The following is a 19,440-nucleotide window of genomic DNA, read 5'->3' as shown; positions in this document are numbered from 1 at the left end:
ACGTTTAGTCGGGTCAGCGCATGCGCACTACATTCCCCTGTCTTCTGCTTTTGCTGACTCCGGTTCCGGATGGGCATATTCGTCTGGACCCGCTTTAGCAAGCAAATGGTTCCGCTAACAAGCTGACGTATCAGGTAGGCGCTGGTTCTACGTTAATATAGCAGATTATATCCAGAATTTAGCATTTTTCTGGGGTTATATTCAATTTCTTGCTTGGCATTTCTAGCGATGGCGGCCTTGCCTCGGGGCAATAGGTGGAAAACGAACCTAAGCTTTGTTTTAATAATTTAACAACGTTTCTATATTAGCTCACTACTATTTTTTGTCGTTAAAAACATAATATAATGCGTCTCAAAGCAAGAGTTTGTCGTGACTTCTTGTCCTCGCCACGGCTTGATTTCCGCCAAGTTGCCCAAACATGAGTCAGCATTTTAAACTTCCCTTGATTGGAACGTGCTAACTTCAATGATATTAAAGTTTTCCCCACATGCAAATGTATTTGAGTCACAGATATCATGTTCTATTTTTTTTATTATTATTCTTTCGACGCTCGGTAGTGTTTCCCCATAACGCTCCGTTTAACAGTCAATTCACTGCAAAACTAAACGATGTTTTCTTCAGTCATTGTGATTTTTTTTTGGCAATCTGATTTGTAATTGACATGATCTTTTGGGGGTTGGACCCATTTTAACCTTGTGATCATTGCAAACCGTTAATAACAAGTTGATATTTCAGAAATACATATCAAACGGCCAGGTTTGGGTAGGGTTATTTTAACTGGATTACTTTTAATTACTTTTGGATTACTCCAATATCTCATCTCATTAGCTGCACCGCTTATCCTTAGGGTCGCGGGGGTGCTGGAGCCCATCCCAGCAATCAGTGGGCAGGGGACACCCTGAACTGGTTGCCAGCCAATCACAGTACTCCAATACCAAATATGCTAATAAAAGACAAAAGAAACTAAATATGAATAAAATTACCAAATTTTGTGCAGGTTTGGGGAGTAACGGAATACATGGAACGGCAAAAAATGATGTTGGCAAGCTGTTTGGATTTATTTTCATTTTGTTTCTGTCGCATTTAATGTTAGTTTTGCCAGAGATCAAAGCCAGGAGAGAAAGCTTACCACGTGTGAGTCATAATTTTATTCATATTTAGTTTATTTTGTCCGTTATTAGCTTATTTGGTATTGGAGTAATCCAAAAGTAATTGAAAGTAATCAAGTCAAAGTAACCCTACCCAACCCTGCTAACGTCTAAACAGTCATGCTAATAAACAACAAATATGAATCTCTCAGCTTCAAAAAGGTTGGTGACGCCTACCTATCTTAGACCTTTAATTACAATCGTTCTCATTTCAAATGTTCTCATGCAGGGTTTGTAGTTTGCACATATTTTCTATTCCATGCTTATTCTTTAATAGTTAAAAATACGTTTGTATAGTGCTTTTGTTCATCAAACGAATACAATGTAAAACAATACAATATAAAAAAGGGTTTGTCCTTTGGTTTCGGTGTATAATAAAGTATCTGTATAATAATTGTTAAAAAAAAAAAAAAAAAAAAAGCACAGAAAACTTTCTTTCATCCTGGTATTCATTTTGAAACCTTTCCCCCACAGTAAACAAGGGATTACTGTAAATGTGACAGTTAATGTGTTCTTTAATTTTGTTTTTAATTTGCTTTTTTTTTTTCTATCATGCATCATTTTTAGTCACAAAGATATTTATCAATTGTCATGCATAAAAACATGCTTTTGCATTTCAAGTTTTGTTTATGCAAATCATGAGAATTAGTGCTTAAATATTATTTTGCTCTAACTATGGGTGTTTTTAAACCCAATTTGATGAAATGGTCTGTTAATAATAATAATAATAATTTCCTTGTATTGTCATTCTGTGTAACAATGTACACAGAACGAAATGTCGATTGCACCTGACCCGTTGTAGCGAGCCGATGCAGCCGCAGCCAACAGAGGGCGCCGCCGACCACTTTTTAAGTCTTAGGAATGACTCGGCCGGGGCGCGAACCACCGACCTCCCAGTCTCAATAAACATACATAAAGTACAATATTGCATGCCCTTATAAATCTCTGCATGTATATTTATTCATAATTATATATATATACTTTAAAATGGAAAGTCGATGCATTCTCCTAGAACAGAACGACATTGAATATCTATACACTCACCATCTTTTACAGGCAGTCAGATAGGTTACCTATGATTGGATAACTGCCCATAAAAGCTGACTTGGCATTTTTGTTTCTGCTGACTCAGCAGCTTTCCCAGAAAGACACTCTACTCTCTCTAGCCTAACAAGTTTGGCTAGGATCACAATCTTTCACAAGCAATCAGGTTGGTAAGGTCACTGTAGAGGTGATATGAATGGTTGTGTGCCATTAGAGGATCACCCATGTTGAGACCTTTCCCTTTTTAGCAGGGTCTTTGGCACATCCTGGATAAGAACAAGTTTGGCCAGGATCACAATCTTTCACAAGCAATCAGTTAAGTCGCTCTTGAGTTGAAAATGCCCCCAAAACGGACTCAGCACTTTTGGTTTTGCTGTCTCAGCATTCCAGAAAGACATTCTACCCTTCCAGGCCAGAACAAGTTAGGCCAGGATCACAATATTTCACAAGCAGTCAGATAGGTCAATCTAAAAAAACGCAAAAAGAAAACAGCACTTTTGGTTTTGGTGTCTCAGCAGTTACCCAGAAATGCATTACCCACATCCAGGCCAGAACAACATTCAATTTCAACACGATGCATAGCATATTGTTAGAAGGGTTGACCATTAGGTGAAAAAAACAACAGAAAATTGGGTTTTCCATCCCTAATGTGCCTATGACCCTGCTGAAAAGGGAAATGCAACCCAAAAATGGTTTTACATGGGGGCGGTAGTGGCTCAGGAGGTAGAGCGCTCGTCTTGGGATCAAGAGATCGCAGTTCGAATCCCGGCTCCTCCGTGTTACATGTCGAAGTGTCCTTGGGTAAGACACTGAACTCCTAATGCCCCCAATAAACAGGTTAGCGCCTTACATGGCTGCACGGCCGCTATTGGGAAATGTGAAGCACACTGTAAAGCGCTTTGGGAAGTCTTGACTTGAAAAGCGCTATATAAATGCAGATCATTTCATTTCATCTAAATGCGGGTGATGCTTTACTGGCCCACAGCTATTCTAGTTGTAATTAGTAAACTGCTAAACCTGCTCTCCAGACAAAAGCTTATTATTCAGTACATTTAATTTAAATGTGTGACATTTGATGATTTGATTAAATTTATGAAATGATAATGATGCCAGAGCCTGTGCTTCATATGAATATACCACTTAAAATTTGTCTTCCGCAGTTACTTAAGCGTGTTAAGGCTTATTTTGACCGTAATTTTTTTGAGCAAAGTTTGTTTCATGGTGCAAGCCATGTTCTTTTGTCAAAATCCCAAAATTCTGCAAACGAGTATACCGATGGTGCAGGGCGAGAGACAGGAAGGAGTGCTATAGTTCCAACCTTCCCTCCCCTCACACAGTCAAATTGTTTTGAGTGCTCATCAGGCGTTTAGGCTTATTTACAGTTTGTTTTGTGGATTTTAATCTTAAAGTGTCCCAACAGTGAACATGGATTATTTGATGAGCTTTCATATTTAGGATTCCTTAGTGATGTCAAAACAAGTTTATTTGGTGTGACACCTTGATTATAAACTGTAATTAAAAATGTTCCCTACTTATCCTGGACAGTACCATTGTCAATCTCAGGTCCGGCTTTTTCTGCACTACAAGAGGCTTAGCTCATGCAAATTCCGAACTGTGGAGAAAAATTTGCATGTAATACAATTTTTTTCCGCGCCATAGTTACCCATAAAAAAGCCATATATGGCTCGTGAGCCATAGGTTCTCGACCCCTGAGATAGATCGTTGTCCGAATAAACGGCAACTAAAGAAAAGATGTCTGCTTATTTGGAATGTTGTTCACTAGCCCTGCCAAAAAAGGAGGTACCTGTTTCGTTCAACCGTCTAAAGTGCTTTATAAATGTTTGTGTTTCAGTGATTTTCACAAGGTTTACTTCAAACTTTTGCAAGTAGTCTTTTTGTTAACTGTATACAGGCTAAAATGCTCCAAAACTTATTATTTATTTGTTCGGGTAGTTGATGTTGATGTCTCCTTTTCTACTGCTTGAGAGAGACGCTGTTGCACTTACGTGACTCTCGGCTGAGATCATATTCACGTGGGGATGCCTCCCTGTTGGAAAAATGTGTCTGGTGACAATAGTCGATGATGAAATGCTTTGCCACCTATTTCTATTATTGATTTTTGTGGACAAGGTTGACTCGTTGTAGCCGTAGTTTCCAATAGTAAAAACAGAATAAAGTCATCACACTTTCTCTTCTCCCCCCAGGCCAAGTAAAGCATGTTGTCCCAAGCCAGGTGCATGTCAGCATTCACCTTCCAGTCTGCCGTGCACAGCGCTCACGTCCTGCAATGTCTGGACGAGCAAAGACGGCTGCATTTTCTTTGCGATGCGACCATTGTGGTCGGAGAACACAGCTTTCAGGCCCACTCCGCCGTTATGGCCTCCTGCAGTGAGTACTTCCACGGACGCTTCGCTGCAGCGGACTCCAGACGCAACAATGTTGTTAAGCTGCCGGATGAGGTCAGTTTTGAGACTTTTATTTCTTTTAAAATGTAATTTCAGTATCCCTTTATAGGGTTGGAACAGAATAGATTTTTCTTTATTGTCACTGTTTGATAATGCTAGAAAATTAGGCTCTGCACCCCAGACTGCAGCGTAAATTCCAGACTATAAGTGGCAAATTTTTTTCCTACATTATAAGCTGAGCGATATGGTGAGCATACAAATTTGCATACAAAATACCGCGGTGACATCTCAAATATATTTTTGAGATAAATTAGTCCATGTTTTTGTCAACATAATTCATATAAAACATAACAGGAGCAAAACGAGAGGTCTGAGTGTACATAAATTATTCAACATTTACAGCAATTTTCTATAAAAAAATGCTACACTTCTCATCTGCATCAATACCACGTTGCTAAAGATTCCTTTAATGAAATGAAATGATCTGCATTTATATAGCGCTTTTCAAGTCAAGACTTCCCAAAGCGCTTCACATTTCCCAATAGCGGCCCTGCAGCCATGTAAGGCGCTAACCTACTTATTGGGGGTATTAGGGGTTCAGTGTCTTACCCGAGGACACTTCGACATGTAACACGGAGGAGCCGGGAATCGAACCTGCGATATCGTGATCCCAAGACGAGCTCTCTACCTCCTGAGCCACTGCCGCCCACTTTAATCCACGAGGAACGATGACAACCAATTGCAATTTGGTCCATCACCTTAGCAAAAAAAGAAAGAAAAATCTGTTTTATGCAGTTTATTATCGGTTTATTTTTGCATAGTAAATGATTGAACATCCTCCATGATATACCAAACAATCATACAAAATATATACAATCATCCATTAAGCAATTTTCAAGCTTTAGTGTTTTTTGTTTTGGATTAAAGAAGACCCAAGGAAAACGGCCCGGCGCCCTGCCTTTCTCTGCCATTACGGTTTACAGCCATAATTTTGCCTCAATTCCATGACACTTAACCCTTTAACATTCTGCCGGCGGGCCACTGGACTTTTAAAAAACAATTACGTGTCTGTACGATGTCATCAGTCACTGAAATACGTCATGCCACATATCATTGGAAAGCTTCAACTCCAGTTACTCATCACAGAAACAACATGATCAGTCTGAAATAAAATACCCAAAAACTATAAAGCTGGTGTAACTCACCATTACGTTAATTGGCTATCTTCTAATTCTTTAAATGTCCATGAAAATGGCTTTTACATCAAGGACAATCCATAGAATCCAACCATGTAAAATATTTACTCCAATCCACACGATAATGCGACAGCTAGATAGAAATCTACCCAAAATATTTCTGCTTCTCTAAATTCATTGTTTCGCTCCAAAACAGACTTGTAAAGTTATTCCCAAGATGGTAGTTAGCCCTCCCTTTTTATTTGACACATTGCTCTGCCAATAGCAAGCTTTTTTTCATGGTCCACAGCCCACATTAGCCTATCCCGGTCTTCTTGATAAAACGGATATCGTCTCCAATAGGTCAGACTATCTTCAGCCAGGAGTTCCCGAATCGAATGATGATTGACACATTGCTTAGCCAATTACATTTCCAAAATAATTTTGTGCCATTTTCCGGGGGTGTATTTAAATCAGAGCCGAAAATAATGTGCGCAAAGTGATCCATGATACCTTTTTTATGCATCATTATTACGCGCAGGCAGGCACAATCATTGGTTTGACTTCTGGAAAGAGAAGTCAAACATTCACAAATCTTTCACAATGGCCAAAAAAATGCCCAAAGTAAAATGCAGATTTACAAACGTTTAAAAGTAGAAACTTGTCTCCTAATGGCCATTTTTGGAAAAGCCTAAACATACCCTTAGAAAAATGTGTAAAATACAATGTTGAGTTTTTTTCTGATTGTGATCAAATTTGACAAGGTACCAGGTAAGGCTTCAAGCTATTGTGTCACCTGATTTCCAGCTAAGATGCCCACTCATCTAAAGGCTAAATGCTAAAATAAAAATTAGGCGAGAATAAAAAACCTTCTCAATGTGAGTAGCACTTGTACTGATTATTTCAGTTTGTAACAAAACCCCAAAGTTTTACCTTTCAAAAGAGACCCAAACCTTCCATATTCTCCAAATGGTTTAAGAACAGCATTCAATTTACTTTACAAACGTCTTGGATTGGGATTTTAGGTGAATTTTACAGGAACGGTAAGTGATTAACCTTACTCAATATTCAAGTCCTAAAGCAACATTTAATGGTGCCTTCACCAGTTTTCCACTTTATTTGTCAGGTGACCGTGCAGGGCTTTGAACCGTTGCTCCAGTTTGCCTACACGTCAAAGCTTCTCTTTACTAAAGAAAACATCCACGAGATTCAAAAGTGTGCGAAATATTTGGGCTTCCGGAACCTGGAGTCTGCATGCTTCAATTTCCTCATCCCTAAATTCTCCGACCCCAAACCAGAAGATGTCAAGATGAGAATCTGCTGTCAGGGTGGCGAGGCGAAAGGGAGTGGCAATGATTTACAAATGGATGCCCCATCGTCGTTCCACCAAGGCCCCGTAGGCGATTTGTGTTTGGAGACATGCGGGCCACAGATGCCTTCTCTATCTTTGGACATGTCTACAAACATCGTTTGCCCAATGTTGTCTCTGCCGAATCATAACCAAACGGGTCATTCCTCTCAGATGTGCGAAGGAGACATTTTGGCTGCGGAGAACATTTGCGGTCAAAGTCAGTTGGGGTTGCCGGAGTTGCAGTGCGAGCTGCCGGTGCCAGAGCAAGTTGAGCCTCAAGATGTAATCAAGACAGAGAGACTGGATGTGGACTATGACCTGGCTTCTTGTCCAGCTGGTGAAGATTGCGCTCAGTTGCTAGAACAGTCTTCACAGGTAGAACCTGATGAGGATTTCTCAGAAAGAAGCAGGGAGGAGCGAGAAGTGGCCGAGCATCTGGCCAAGGGGTTTTGGTCAGACCTTTCTGCACCGCCTGAGGCGCAAAGCCTGCCATCATTGAACAACCTGGAAAAAGAATCCTCGGACTTCCATTGGCTCAAGCAGCTGGACCTCACCTCTAACCCGGCTGACTGCCCTTTCCTCAGGGAGCTGGGTAAGGGCGAGGAACCAAACTTGCAGGCCAACACGCATTCCCAGTCGGAGAAGAGTCCTTGTATCTCTTCGCTCAACTCAGGGGAAGACTCCGACTTTGATTCCGATGGAGATGCGGAGGCCAACAACAGAAGAGCGGCCGAGGTAAGTTCATGGGTAGATTTACGTCTTTTCTGAATTGATTTTTTTAACATTTACAAGTTTGTTTACAATTGTTTTTACTTAATTTACCCGAAACTTCTTATTATCAACTAATGTGCATTAATGTATGGAAAATCTTTTCATTTGTAATATCTAGGACATGACAACTCATTACTCTGACTTTTCTTCAATACTACTTTAATTTTTGGTATTCAGCGTATAATGTAAATAAGTTGGAAAGTCTTTAAGTTGTCTTAGATAGATAGATAGATAGATAGATAGATAGATAGATAGATACTTTATTCATCCCCCTAAGGAAATTCAAACTTCCAGCAGTCTACCCCGTTGTTTATTTACAGATTAACATGATGCCCTAGGGGTGCTTGTAGCGGAGTGGATGACGTCACGCTAGTCCAAAAGTTCGACATCCCTGCGGCAGATGGAAATCTTTTCTTTGTGAAAATCCAGGGATACACACCTCGTGTTAGCAAGTCCGCCTCCTCTCCGATTCCTCCCGGCTTTCGTGTCTCTATATAGCAGCGTTGAAGCCGGATAGCTCCGGGTAGCTCCGGGTGGCTACACGTTAGCGTCCGGAATGCTAAACGTGAGCCACGTTTCCGCAAAACACAGCAACTGCGCTCCCTGTGCGCTTGTATGTTTTCCACCAGCACTCGATGATCTTATTTGGTCGTGAGTTCGCATTTACCATGATTACGGATGGTACCGAAGACTTATAACGCCCCTAGCCGCTTAGCTAGCTCCGGCTCTTCTTCCAAGATAGGCCCCTTCATCACGCCGGCACGAGAATTCTTCAGGGCAAGGAGTTGATTCCTTGAATAAACGCATTTTCGTGCGCTAAAACCCATCCATAGGATAGAAGTAATCCGTAGTGTAGTTGTCAAAATGGGAAGAAAAAACACCGAAGATAGGAGCAGACAATATAACAATAGGGCAGCTGCTGTAAAAGGCAGCCGCTCGTGGCAGCGCCGCTTTGATCTTTACTGTACACACGGTCCAGTGTTTCCCCCCGCTGGTTACACAGTCCACGTATTGAATGAATTTGGGATGTACAGTCCTTAAGCATGCCTGATTAAAGTCGCCGGCGACGATAAAAGCTCTGTCAGAGTGTGCAAGCTGCTGTTTATTGATAGCAGCGGGCAGGAGATTTAGCGCTATGCTAACGTTAGCATCCGGTGGAACGTAAGCAGCAATCACAATGACCACAGTTAGCTCTCTCGGTAGATACAAGTGTCTACACGATAATGCTAGAAACTCTTTATCGGGTGAACAGTGTGTTATGGTGTTATTGCAGCACATAGTCCCCCACCCCTGATTTTACCGGAGTCTCTGTCTGTAAATAACTCTAAATAAAACCATTGAGGGACAATTTTAATAAGGAAAAACCTTAATACATTTTAGAGAATGTATATTCTAAAATGTCGCCGTCACGAATGAATGAAAATTTTATTTCGAACATTAGAAAATAAAAACAGGACAAAAACAATAACAACAACAAAATAATGTTACATAATATGTTCGAAAAGGGGTAGTAAGAAGCAAATGCTTACGTTCCCTACTCCTTCATCTTCCCTATTGATTACATTCTATAGATAGCTCCTCTTGTGTCTAACATAACAAAGTCTCACGAATACATATTACATAGGTCAGATATCAATAATTATAATAATAACAATAGTCACATATTTTATACACTAATCATCGTAGTACCCATCCCTCAACGTCATAATGCCACTAGTCACTAAATACCATTGTGACACCAATGATAATAACAACAATAGTAATAATATTAATAATAACAGTGTGATATAACAATAGCAACAATAACAACAAAGGTAAATATAGTTCTAAACGCATTATTCCCAATCTCTCGTATCTCTCATACCCCATTTTCTTCATCTCTGCATTCTGCCAGTTATGTTTTTTTTGTATTTAAATTTAAACACGTTAATAGTTGGACATTGTTTGATCTTGTAAATTGTTCCAAAGTTTGACTCCGCACACAGACACACGCATAGTTTTCCTGGTGGTTCTCACCTTTGGGATTATGAATTCACTACAGCCCCTTACAGCCCCTTAAATTATATTTTCCTTCTTTCCGAATGAATAATTTATGGATGTTTTCTGGCACTATGTTTTTGTTGACCTTAAATAGCAGTTTTGAAGTGAAAAAAATTACTAAATCCTCCAATTTTAATCATTTGGACTGCAGGATTAAAATATGAGTATTATCTCGATATCTTACCCTGTGTATAGTTCTAATTGCACGTTTTTGGAGGATAAAAAGGGGCTGGAGTGAACATTTGTCATATTGGCCCCAGACTTCTGCACAATATGTTAAGTATGGCAGAACTAGAGAACAAAATAATGAATACGATTCATTATACCATATTTTCCGCAAGTGAAACATAGATTCCTTTATTTGTGTGCAACATGCGTTTTGTTTTGTTTTTTTTTTTTTTTTAAACTTAATAAAAAAACTCAAATTTGGGTGCGCGTTATACATAAGGTTTTGGTTGGTTGGTTGGATCCCTTGACCACTAGGGTCTTGTGGCCACCATTTCCTGTGGGGTCTTGGGCACAGCCTGGTGGCGCTCATCCCTCTCTAGGCTAAAATCTGTTTCTACCCAGTCTCGAAACACGGACCGTATTTGTGCAACAATTGATAAGTCGAAAAATTATTGCTGACAACAAGCAAAATGAGGTAAACGACTGCATTTATACAGCGCTTTTTTAGTCACTAATGACCTCCCAAACCGCTTTACAGTGTGCTTCATTCACACTTACCCATTCACACACATTCACTTATGGGTAGCATGCAAGGTGACTAACTTCTTATCGGGGGAATTAGGGATTCAGTGTCTTGCCCGAGGACACTTCGACATATAACAATGAGGAGCCGGGAATCGAATCTGCGACGCCCTCTTGATCCCAAGCTTTACCTCCTGAGCTACTGCCACCCCAAACTCTTTGGTGTATCTCATGTTGCAGCAGACTTTAAAAGAACATCATTTAAAACATTGTAATTTTTATGTTGGTGTTGTGTTCAATGAATGATTTTAATCATTACCACAAATATTCAATGTTTATCACTTAATTTGCACAGTTTGAGCTGAGAAACAGTTAAATTAAAATTTTATACAGATTTTTAATTGAAAAAAAACAAGGGTGCTAGTTTACACTAATAAATACAGTACTGCCTTTTAGGTTATATTTCAAATTTTAATTACTTAAAGGAAAATTTCTTTAATATTGATTTGGGGATTTTTTTTTTTTCAAACTCAGCCAGTTACTGTTTGCTTGCTCCGCCAATATCATAACTTGAATTATTCTAAGACTTCTCTTAGTTGCAATAATTGAAAGAACACATCTTGCAATCAACGAAAAAATAAAAATACATACGATGTCATGTTATTGTGGCCTTCTCAGTGGCATAATCTATAAATGACTGTAAAATCTTTCTTCAGGTTTTTACAGTGTCAAAAAGCAGAATCAATTATTGGACAAATCTGAGTCAGTACAGGGAGGTGGTTGATGGTTTATGATTAGGGAAAACAATAATTATGAGTCCAAAATGTATCAAATCGATAACTGCCAAATATGCTGTTACATTTGTCGGCTTATTAAAAAATATATCGTTAATTAGTAACTTGACCACATGCTATATTATTCAATCACCTGACACTACATCTTAGAAGGACTCAAATACATTATTTTCCTCATTAGAATTCATTTTGATTTTATTTAGAAGTAGTAGCACAACTCGGTGATGTCTCCTCTCTACTTTTTCATAATAGGTTACTAACTTTAGCTCGTACATTAAGTTTTGTTTTCTAGGATGTTAGTTCCGAGTGCCAATTTAATATAGATTGACAGCTCGTTGATTAAGATTGACAGCTGGCTGACAAAATCCATTCTCCTGAAGCGAAGTTTTGTCAGTTATAGGTTAAAACAGTAATCGTGCATACCTATGATGGATTACCTTTTTACTGCGGCTCTCTCATCCACATTTGTCTAAGTGTCTTTATTTATCTACCACATTTGTTATAAATTTCATTTCATTTATCAGAAACTGCCAGTGGCTTTCTCTACTCTGCAGATAAAACTGCCATTCCCAGTGGAGAACATTTCGACACTAAGTCGCAGCACCTTCCAGCAGCTACTCAAAGACCATTCCATGACGAACGAGCAGCTGGACTTTTTGCACGACGTCAGACGGCGCAGCAAAAACCGTGCCGCGGCGCAAAGATGCAGGAAGAGGAAGATGGACAGCATCCAACATCTGGATAGTGAAATCAAAACATTAGTAAGGAGCATTAGCAATTTTCTTTTTTACAGTGGCACCTCTCCTTATGAACTGAATTCATTCCAAGATCATGCTCATAACTCTAAAAACTTATTGGTCCAATCCCAAAGAAACTACCGTATTTTTTTTTTTTTTCCCCAAAAGCGGACCATGTGCCTTATAATACAGTGAGCCTTATATATGGATCAATATTGAGTCGCAAGGTCTCACAACTAAGGCAAACAGCCGCCGACTCGATTTTACCCCGTAGGCGAAGTAGTCTGCGGAGTATGCTGGGATATATATATACTGCCGTATCATTTCCTAACCAATGTCTCAATTATCATTTGAATCGGTCACTATTGGCTAATATTACTCGGAGGTAAAGGAGGTGGCTCCTTTTTAGCATTTACAGGCTCGCATAGGCTAAAGCGGGGCAAAACAAAGCCTGCAATTGGCCGAAAAAGATGAATGTGAATCACAAATTGGGTTGCTCTATGGCCTGGAGAAAACATTTTTTACTAGTCTGTATTTGTAAACAGGAATTATGTGGCTAAACAGACGGCTAGCAACAAGCAACGTCCATCGACGCAGATGCTTCTCAGCGGAATTTTCATTTATTTGTCGGCATTATTGCATGATTTCGATGTGTAAATATTTTACACGGTTGGATTTACTAGACTCACGGATATGAGGACCATGGTTGCTTTATATTTTCCCAGTATCTTGTTCAGACTGATCTTGATGTTTCTGTGATGAGTGTTTATTGTCATATGCACAATAAAGAACCACGTTTCCCTGCACAATTAAATTCTTACTCTGCTGTCCACACAGTTGTCAGCAAAAAAGAAAATGGAAATTAAGAAATGGTTGGCATTTCTTGAATCCCAAGAATTTAACCTTCCTATGATATGTAGAATGATGCCTTTGAGTGATTGGCGACATACAGACACTGTGTCTGTCGGTGTCTGAGACACGTATTTGCTTCTTTGCGAGCCAACGGAATGTTAAGGGGTTAATAAGTTTGACTGAACTGAGTGTTTTGTTGACGTTCCCACTGTAGCGCCTTATAGTCCGGTGCGCCTTATGTATGGAAAATATATGACAAAAAGCTATTTTCGGGGGGTGCGCCTTATAGTCGTGAAAATACGGTAATTGGTCCATTCCTGACGTCCCAAAATATTCTAAATGGCTATGAAACACATCTTCCTGTTAACTAAAAATACATTGAAATAGTAATAAAAAATACAGTAAAAAGAGAAGTACGGTGAAATTAACAAAATAAAATGAAAGTTTACCGTGAGCACTTAACAGGAAGGGAGTCGCTGAAAAAGAGGTGTGTGGGTGGTGCGTGAGTACTGGGAAAGGGTTGTGAGAGAAATGACTGCATATGACTGTTGATGAAACAAAAGCACTTAATGTACACTTAAAATTAAACTTACTGTTAAAGCACTTTTTTTTTCATTATATTGTTTTGCCTGTAGTTCAACTTTACTTCTTTCAACTCCTCTGTTGTTGGCAGGAACCGCATGCGCGAACTGCATACTTGTCAGCAAATACGTTTTCCCTGTTTTTTTTTTACCATTCCAAACCGTTTACACCGTATTGTTGATTCCCAGAAAGAAAAAAACAACCAATCTCGTCTTCTCTATTTCGGCTCTAATCCAGATCATCTCGGTCACTGCAGAAGACATCATTGTGAATTGCTAAAAAAAATAAATAAATAAAGTCTGCTAAATTATGCATTCTACATTTAAAAGCAACACTAAATTTACTGTATTTAGGGAATAATTAAGAAAAATGTTCAAAGATCTATTTGTATCGCTTATTTGATAAATAAAATAATCTTGTTAAGACAAATTATCTTTGTTTTTATTCTACATGGTCTGTTTTGCTGTCAGTAAATAGGTGCCGCGTTATGTTTGTAATGTTTATTATCGCTTAATAAGATTTGCAATCTTTAATTAGGGGAGCAATTTGCTGAAGCTGACAGATATGAAGCTGGGACAAGCTGATGCCGGTGGTGAGCGGTCTCCAGTGATAGCCTCTTGGAATTTTCTTTCGTATGGCTAGCAAAATTTTTGTTCATTACAAATCTACATTGAAAGTCTCTTGTTTAGACGTGCTTGTATATAGAGCAGGGGTGGCAAACAAAGAGCCGAAATTTTCACTGTGAGAGTCAAAGAGCCACACCACGCACTGACCTGCCATGACAGACAGATGCACAGAAACACACACGATTGAAAACATTATTTCCCATAAGACACTCCTCTCCTTACAATACAACAAGTATTGTTCTTGTGTTGATTTCAAGCAAAGTGTCCACCCTCAATACACAAAAAACTAAACATGAAACAAGGCAAAGAGGCTCAGTATATAGAAAATATGGTGAGGCAAAGAGACGCGTTCTTATTGGCCAAGAGCCGCATGCGGCTCTAGAGCCACATGTTCGCCACCCCTGATATTGAGGTACCACTGTATTTATTCGCTGTTATTTTGGACTTGTTATAGAAAAGCGAGAAGGAGAAGCTGCTGCAGGAGCGCGCCGAACTGGAGCAGAACCTGGAAGAAACCCGCCAGAGTCTGTGCAAGCTGTGCAAAAGCGTCAGTGCTGATTCCTCTTCGGACCAGGACCACCTGCAATTCTTGGCCAAACTCTCAGCACCGGACTTCCTGGCGTCGTCGCACCTCGCTGATAAAGACGCGTGATTCCGCATTGAAAAGTGGTAAGCGGGGAATGGAAGCTCCATATTGGACATTCAAATAATTCATCTCCAGGGACTTTTTGATATCAGACTTTTTAACACAACATATATGTGAATTTCACTGTAGCACACCAGGGCTGCACGATTTTTGAGAAAAAAACTAATTGCGATTTTTCAGACCAGTATTGCAATTTCGATGCGATTTTCGGTTTTAAAAGAAAGGTGCAATAGGTTGCTATTTTTTATTTTCATAAGTACTTAACCCTTGATGCATGACCTACCAGTACATACATTCTACCATTAGTGTAATTAGTGGGGAAAAAAATAAAAACACCAATGGCATCATACCAAACACATGTCTTATGAGAAATACTTGGAATATGACAGGATTGCGAGGTTTTTATTTTTAGAGATTTTGAAGAATAACAACACATGCGATAATTTTTTTTATCCCAATTATGCATTCAAGGGTTAATACTATTAACATGCTTTAACTGGCCTGTGAACCGTCAAAACTGTTGAGAAGCAAAGAAGTGTCTGTATGATGTCACCATTCACACCTAGACATAACCGTAGAAAATGTATAAATTACTAATGTTTAGTTTTTCAGATGGTGATCAACTTTGCCCTGGGACCAGGTAAGGTTTTATGGTATGGTCCCAGCTGTTATCCAGCTAAAATGCCCATGCTACACTAATCTTGCATGTGATCGCAAAAAAAATAAATAAAAATAAATTCAGCCGAGAATAAAAACCTCCTTTTTCTTTGTGTTCTAACTTAGATTACTCAATGTTAGTAGCTTTTGCAGTGATTTTATCAGTTGGGGACAAAACTTGAGAGTGTTTCCTCTCAAAAAAGACCAAGACGGTCCAGGTTTTCCAAACGGTTCAACAACAGCATTCAATTGACTTTGGGTATATCTTAGATTAATTATTTAAAATTTAGAGGATTATAAAAATGTTAAATTTAAATAAATAGCGACCTCTTCTGGGGAGCTTTGTTAGGTTTGCTGTCTATAAATCTCTGGAAAAAACGCGATCTTATGCGATTAATCGCACAACGTCACATTGTAATGTCGATTAGATATCGGTTAATCGTGCAGCCCTATAGCATAGTTACAATTGTGTTTTGTAACACCCAGTGTGTATTATCTTAGTTGTTTAAGCATGCTTCAATATTGATTTAAAGAATCAATAACACATGAACTATCTCATCATCATGATCTAGAACAGAGGTCGTGAACCTATGGCTCGTGAGCCATACATGTATCTTTTAATGAGTATATCTGGCTTCAAAATAAAATAAAATAACAATTTGCCAGATTATTTACCGCATCACAGCTTGTTGAGCCGAATTTATCACATACAAATGAGAACAACACTGCATTTGCATTTGGTCCAGTATATATATTTATTTTACTGTCATGGTGTTGCTCCAACCGACCCTGTTTTGGCTGTACATTGCTAAAGAATCCTTAATTTGGAAGCTCATTGAACAACATATGTTCAATGTTGAGATGTTTTATGATGGAAACCCACAGTCTAAACCATGTAAACATCCCAAATCTCCAGCACCCAGAGCAATTTGATTGGGTAAACTTTAGTAGTGGGCGGACACATGCGTTCCTTCTCCTTCTCTCTCTCCCAGTATTCTGTGACATTTTTACAAAAGAACTTAGCCCACACCTTGTTCTGAAACCATTATTTTGGGAAAAAAAGGACAGTCAAAATCAGCTCTAACACTCTTAAGTAACTGCGAGAGGGAGACACATTATAAGTGGCAATTTTATATTTATACCGGACAAAAGATCTGTCACTATTATTTCATAGACTTTATCAAATCGTCAAACGACACAGTAAAATCAAATGTGCTGAAGAATTAGTTTGTGTCTGGAAAACAAGTTTGGAGATTTGTTTAATTTTGTCTCAAAATAAATGCTGTGGCTTCCTTAAAAAAAATCAAAATATTTTTGCTTTTATGGCTCTTTGGGTCAAAAAGGCGTCCGACCTATGATCTAGAAATTTGTAATCATTAAACAACCTAATACGCCCTTTGAAGAAGCTGAATCTTTGGCCTCCATTTTTACAACTATAAACACCTAAATAAATTTTGCCAAGGAAGCTTGTCCCAGTTTTAACACTTAATGACTACAGTAATCTCTCGGTTATCGCGGTTAATGGGGACCAAAACCACCCGCGAAAAGTGAAAATCCGCATAGTAGCGACGCCCCTTCAAAAATTATTTCATTTTTAAATTTTTTTAATTTTTTTAAATGTATTATTATTATTTTTTAGACCTGCGAAGCTCTGAACCCGCGATAGTGGAACCACGAAGTAGCGAGGTCCCACTGTACTTATTCCTCACAGCTGAGCCCATAATGTGATGGTTGCAGAGTCCTTCAGGCATCTTCCACTTTTTCCCCACCGTTTCCTTCACTAGTGACTCGTGTTAGCCACTCTGCTCCAGGCTATGGGTTGCCGCTAGCTAGTATTGTTAGCTGCTCTGTGTGAGTAAAATTTGCTCTTGCAATCATTTTCTGTCCTTTTAAGTAGCTTCCCCCGCTAGCTGCTAAAGTACCGTATTTTCCGCAATGTAGGGCGCACTGGGTTATAGGGCGCACCCCCCAAAAATAGTTTTTGGTCCTATATCTTCCATAGATAAGGCGCACCGGATTATAAGGCGCTACAATGGGAACGTCAACAAAACAGTCAGATAATTCAGTCAAACTGATTACCCCCTTAACATTCCCAAAGCTTGCAAAGAAACAAATACATGTCGTAGACACGTGCGGATGCGGTGTCCGTACGATGTCACTCAAATGCGTCATTTCAAATATCATTCGGAAGGTTAAAGTCTTGGGATTCAAGAAATGCCAACCATTCCTTACTTTCTATTTTCTTTTTCGCTCGCAACTTTACTGTGCATATGACAATTAACACTTGGAATTGAGTTTAATTCACTCAACTCATCACAGCAACATCAAGATTGTTCTAAAACAAGATACCGGGAAAATATAAAGCCGCATAGCTCACCTAAGTTCACATGTTCAATAATGATACGCAATCATGGTCTTCTTACAACCGTGAGTGTAGTAAATCCGGGAGAGTAAAATGTTTACAAATACAGACTAATGAAACATGTTTCTTTATGGCGTAGTTTAGCAAGCTTGCTATTGTCATCTTTTTCGGCCAATTGCAGGGTTTGTTTTGGCCCTCTAGCCTATCCGAGGCTCCGAATAACTTCAGCCAATAGCGATCGATTTAACGGATGATTGACACATCTTTTTCGGCCAATTGCAGGGTTTGTTTTGGCCCTCTAGCCAATCAGAGGCTCCGAATAGCTTCAGCCAATAACGATCAATTTGACTGATGATTGACACATCTTTTTCGGCCAATTGCAGGGTTTGTTTCAGCCCTCTAGCCTATCCGAGGCTCCGAATAACTTTAGCCAATAGCGATCGATTCAAATGATGATTGACACATTGGTTAGCCAATGAAACGCCGGTATATAAATCCCAGCATACACCGCGGACTACTCCACGTTCGGGGGAAAATCGAGTCGGCGGCTGTTGCGTAAGTTGCGAGACCTTGTGATTTAATATTGAGCCATATATAAGGCGCACTGTATTATAAAAGGGCATGGTCAGCTTTTGAAAATAATTAAGACTTTTAGGTGCGCCTTATAGTGTGGAAATTACGGTAATTATTGGCTATTTTCAGCCGCTTTATGTGTGTCCAGCTCTGGTTGTCTTCAGTTGCCACGGACACCAGTTTTCATATTCTTTTGAAAATCTGGAAATGAGCTTCAGAATTTTGCCAACCTTCCGTCTTCCGTAGTGTCTTCCTTAAATTCACTTTCCAAGACAACATCTGGGGGAGTATTATTACACACAGTCACTTAAAGCAACCAGTAGCCATCCGTCGTTTCATTTCTCAGGGAACCTTACCCTGCCTAGTCTTTATTATTGTTGTCAAGTGTTACATTACTGTACCGTGATACGATGTTCCTAAAGAGCACTAACAGATTTTTATATGCTCGGTTACTGTTTGTTACGTGTAACACATTGATGCAATTTCATGCAAATTGTGCCTTATACATTTTTATGTCTAATTTCATGATATTGTTGCACAATAACCCAGAGTCCTGTTGACGTATGCGTATGGAGTATTTTTTTAACACTTTTTTGTTTTGAATAAAATCATTTTGTGTACAAGCTCCTTTAATGACTGTTAAGCAGTGGTGCAGCTCCGCCTGCGGGTGGCAGTACAAGACAACATTTTCGTTCATCTTTGGTTGGAGTTTAAAAAGGTAGGTACTGTAGAAAATGTATTCGATTCTAAATTATATAATTCAGAGTGACCGGGAAGTTTTTTTATTAGTATTACATTACAAAAATTAAAATTTTACAGTTTACTACAGGAAGTAACAATGAGACAAGATTTAAAAAACATCATCAGAAGAAACTCAGGTATGTTTGAAATGCAATGTGAAGTGTGGGTTCCCTGTTTGTGGGCTGCTGAATCACATAAAATATGACTACTGTCATAACGTTTACAAATCTGTTTTCATATATAAGG

The 19,440-nt window shown here is 39.1% G+C and overlaps 1 protein-coding gene across 1 annotated transcript; it reads left to right on the top strand.

Moving 5' to 3' along the window:
* The first annotated feature begins 11 nt into the window (after nucleotides 1-11).
* Nucleotides 12-19,076, top strand: bach1a (BACH transcriptional regulator 1a). The gene is made up of 5 exons (XM_088346393.1): nucleotides 12-134; nucleotides 4,397-4,651; nucleotides 6,899-7,858; nucleotides 11,973-12,179; nucleotides 14,670-19,076. The coding sequence occupies exons 2-5, from the start codon at nucleotides 4,409-4,411 to the stop codon at nucleotides 14,865-14,867; spliced, it is 1,608 nt and encodes a 535-aa protein (XP_088202519.1). The 5' UTR covers nucleotides 12-134; nucleotides 4,397-4,408; the 3' UTR covers nucleotides 14,868-19,076.
* The last annotated feature ends 364 nt before the right edge of the window (nucleotides 19,077-19,440 follow it).

Source organism: Urocampus carinirostris, chromosome 10 (genome assembly GCF_059441175.1).
Source record: "Urocampus carinirostris isolate Australia breed hairy pipefish chromosome 10, RoL_Ucar_1.0, whole genome shotgun sequence".
NCBI lineage: Eukaryota > Metazoa > Chordata > Actinopteri > Syngnathiformes > Syngnathidae > Urocampus > Urocampus carinirostris.
The sequence above is the reverse complement of the archived record's forward strand: the minus strand, read 5'-3'. Positions and strand labels throughout refer to the sequence as shown.

Coding starts and splice junctions, on each gene's coding strand:
- bach1a (XM_088346393.1), top strand. CDS start 4,409: ATGTTGTCCCAAGCCAGGTGCATGTCAGCATTCACCTTCCAGTCTGCC. Junction 7,859..11,972: donor ACAACAGAAGAGCGGCCGAG/GTAAGTTCATGG, acceptor TCTACTCTGCAG/ATAAAACTGCCATTCCCAGT. Junction 12,180..14,669: donor ATAGTGAAATCAAAACATTA/GTAAGGAGCATT, acceptor GACTTGTTATAG/AAAAGCGAGAAGGAGAAGCT.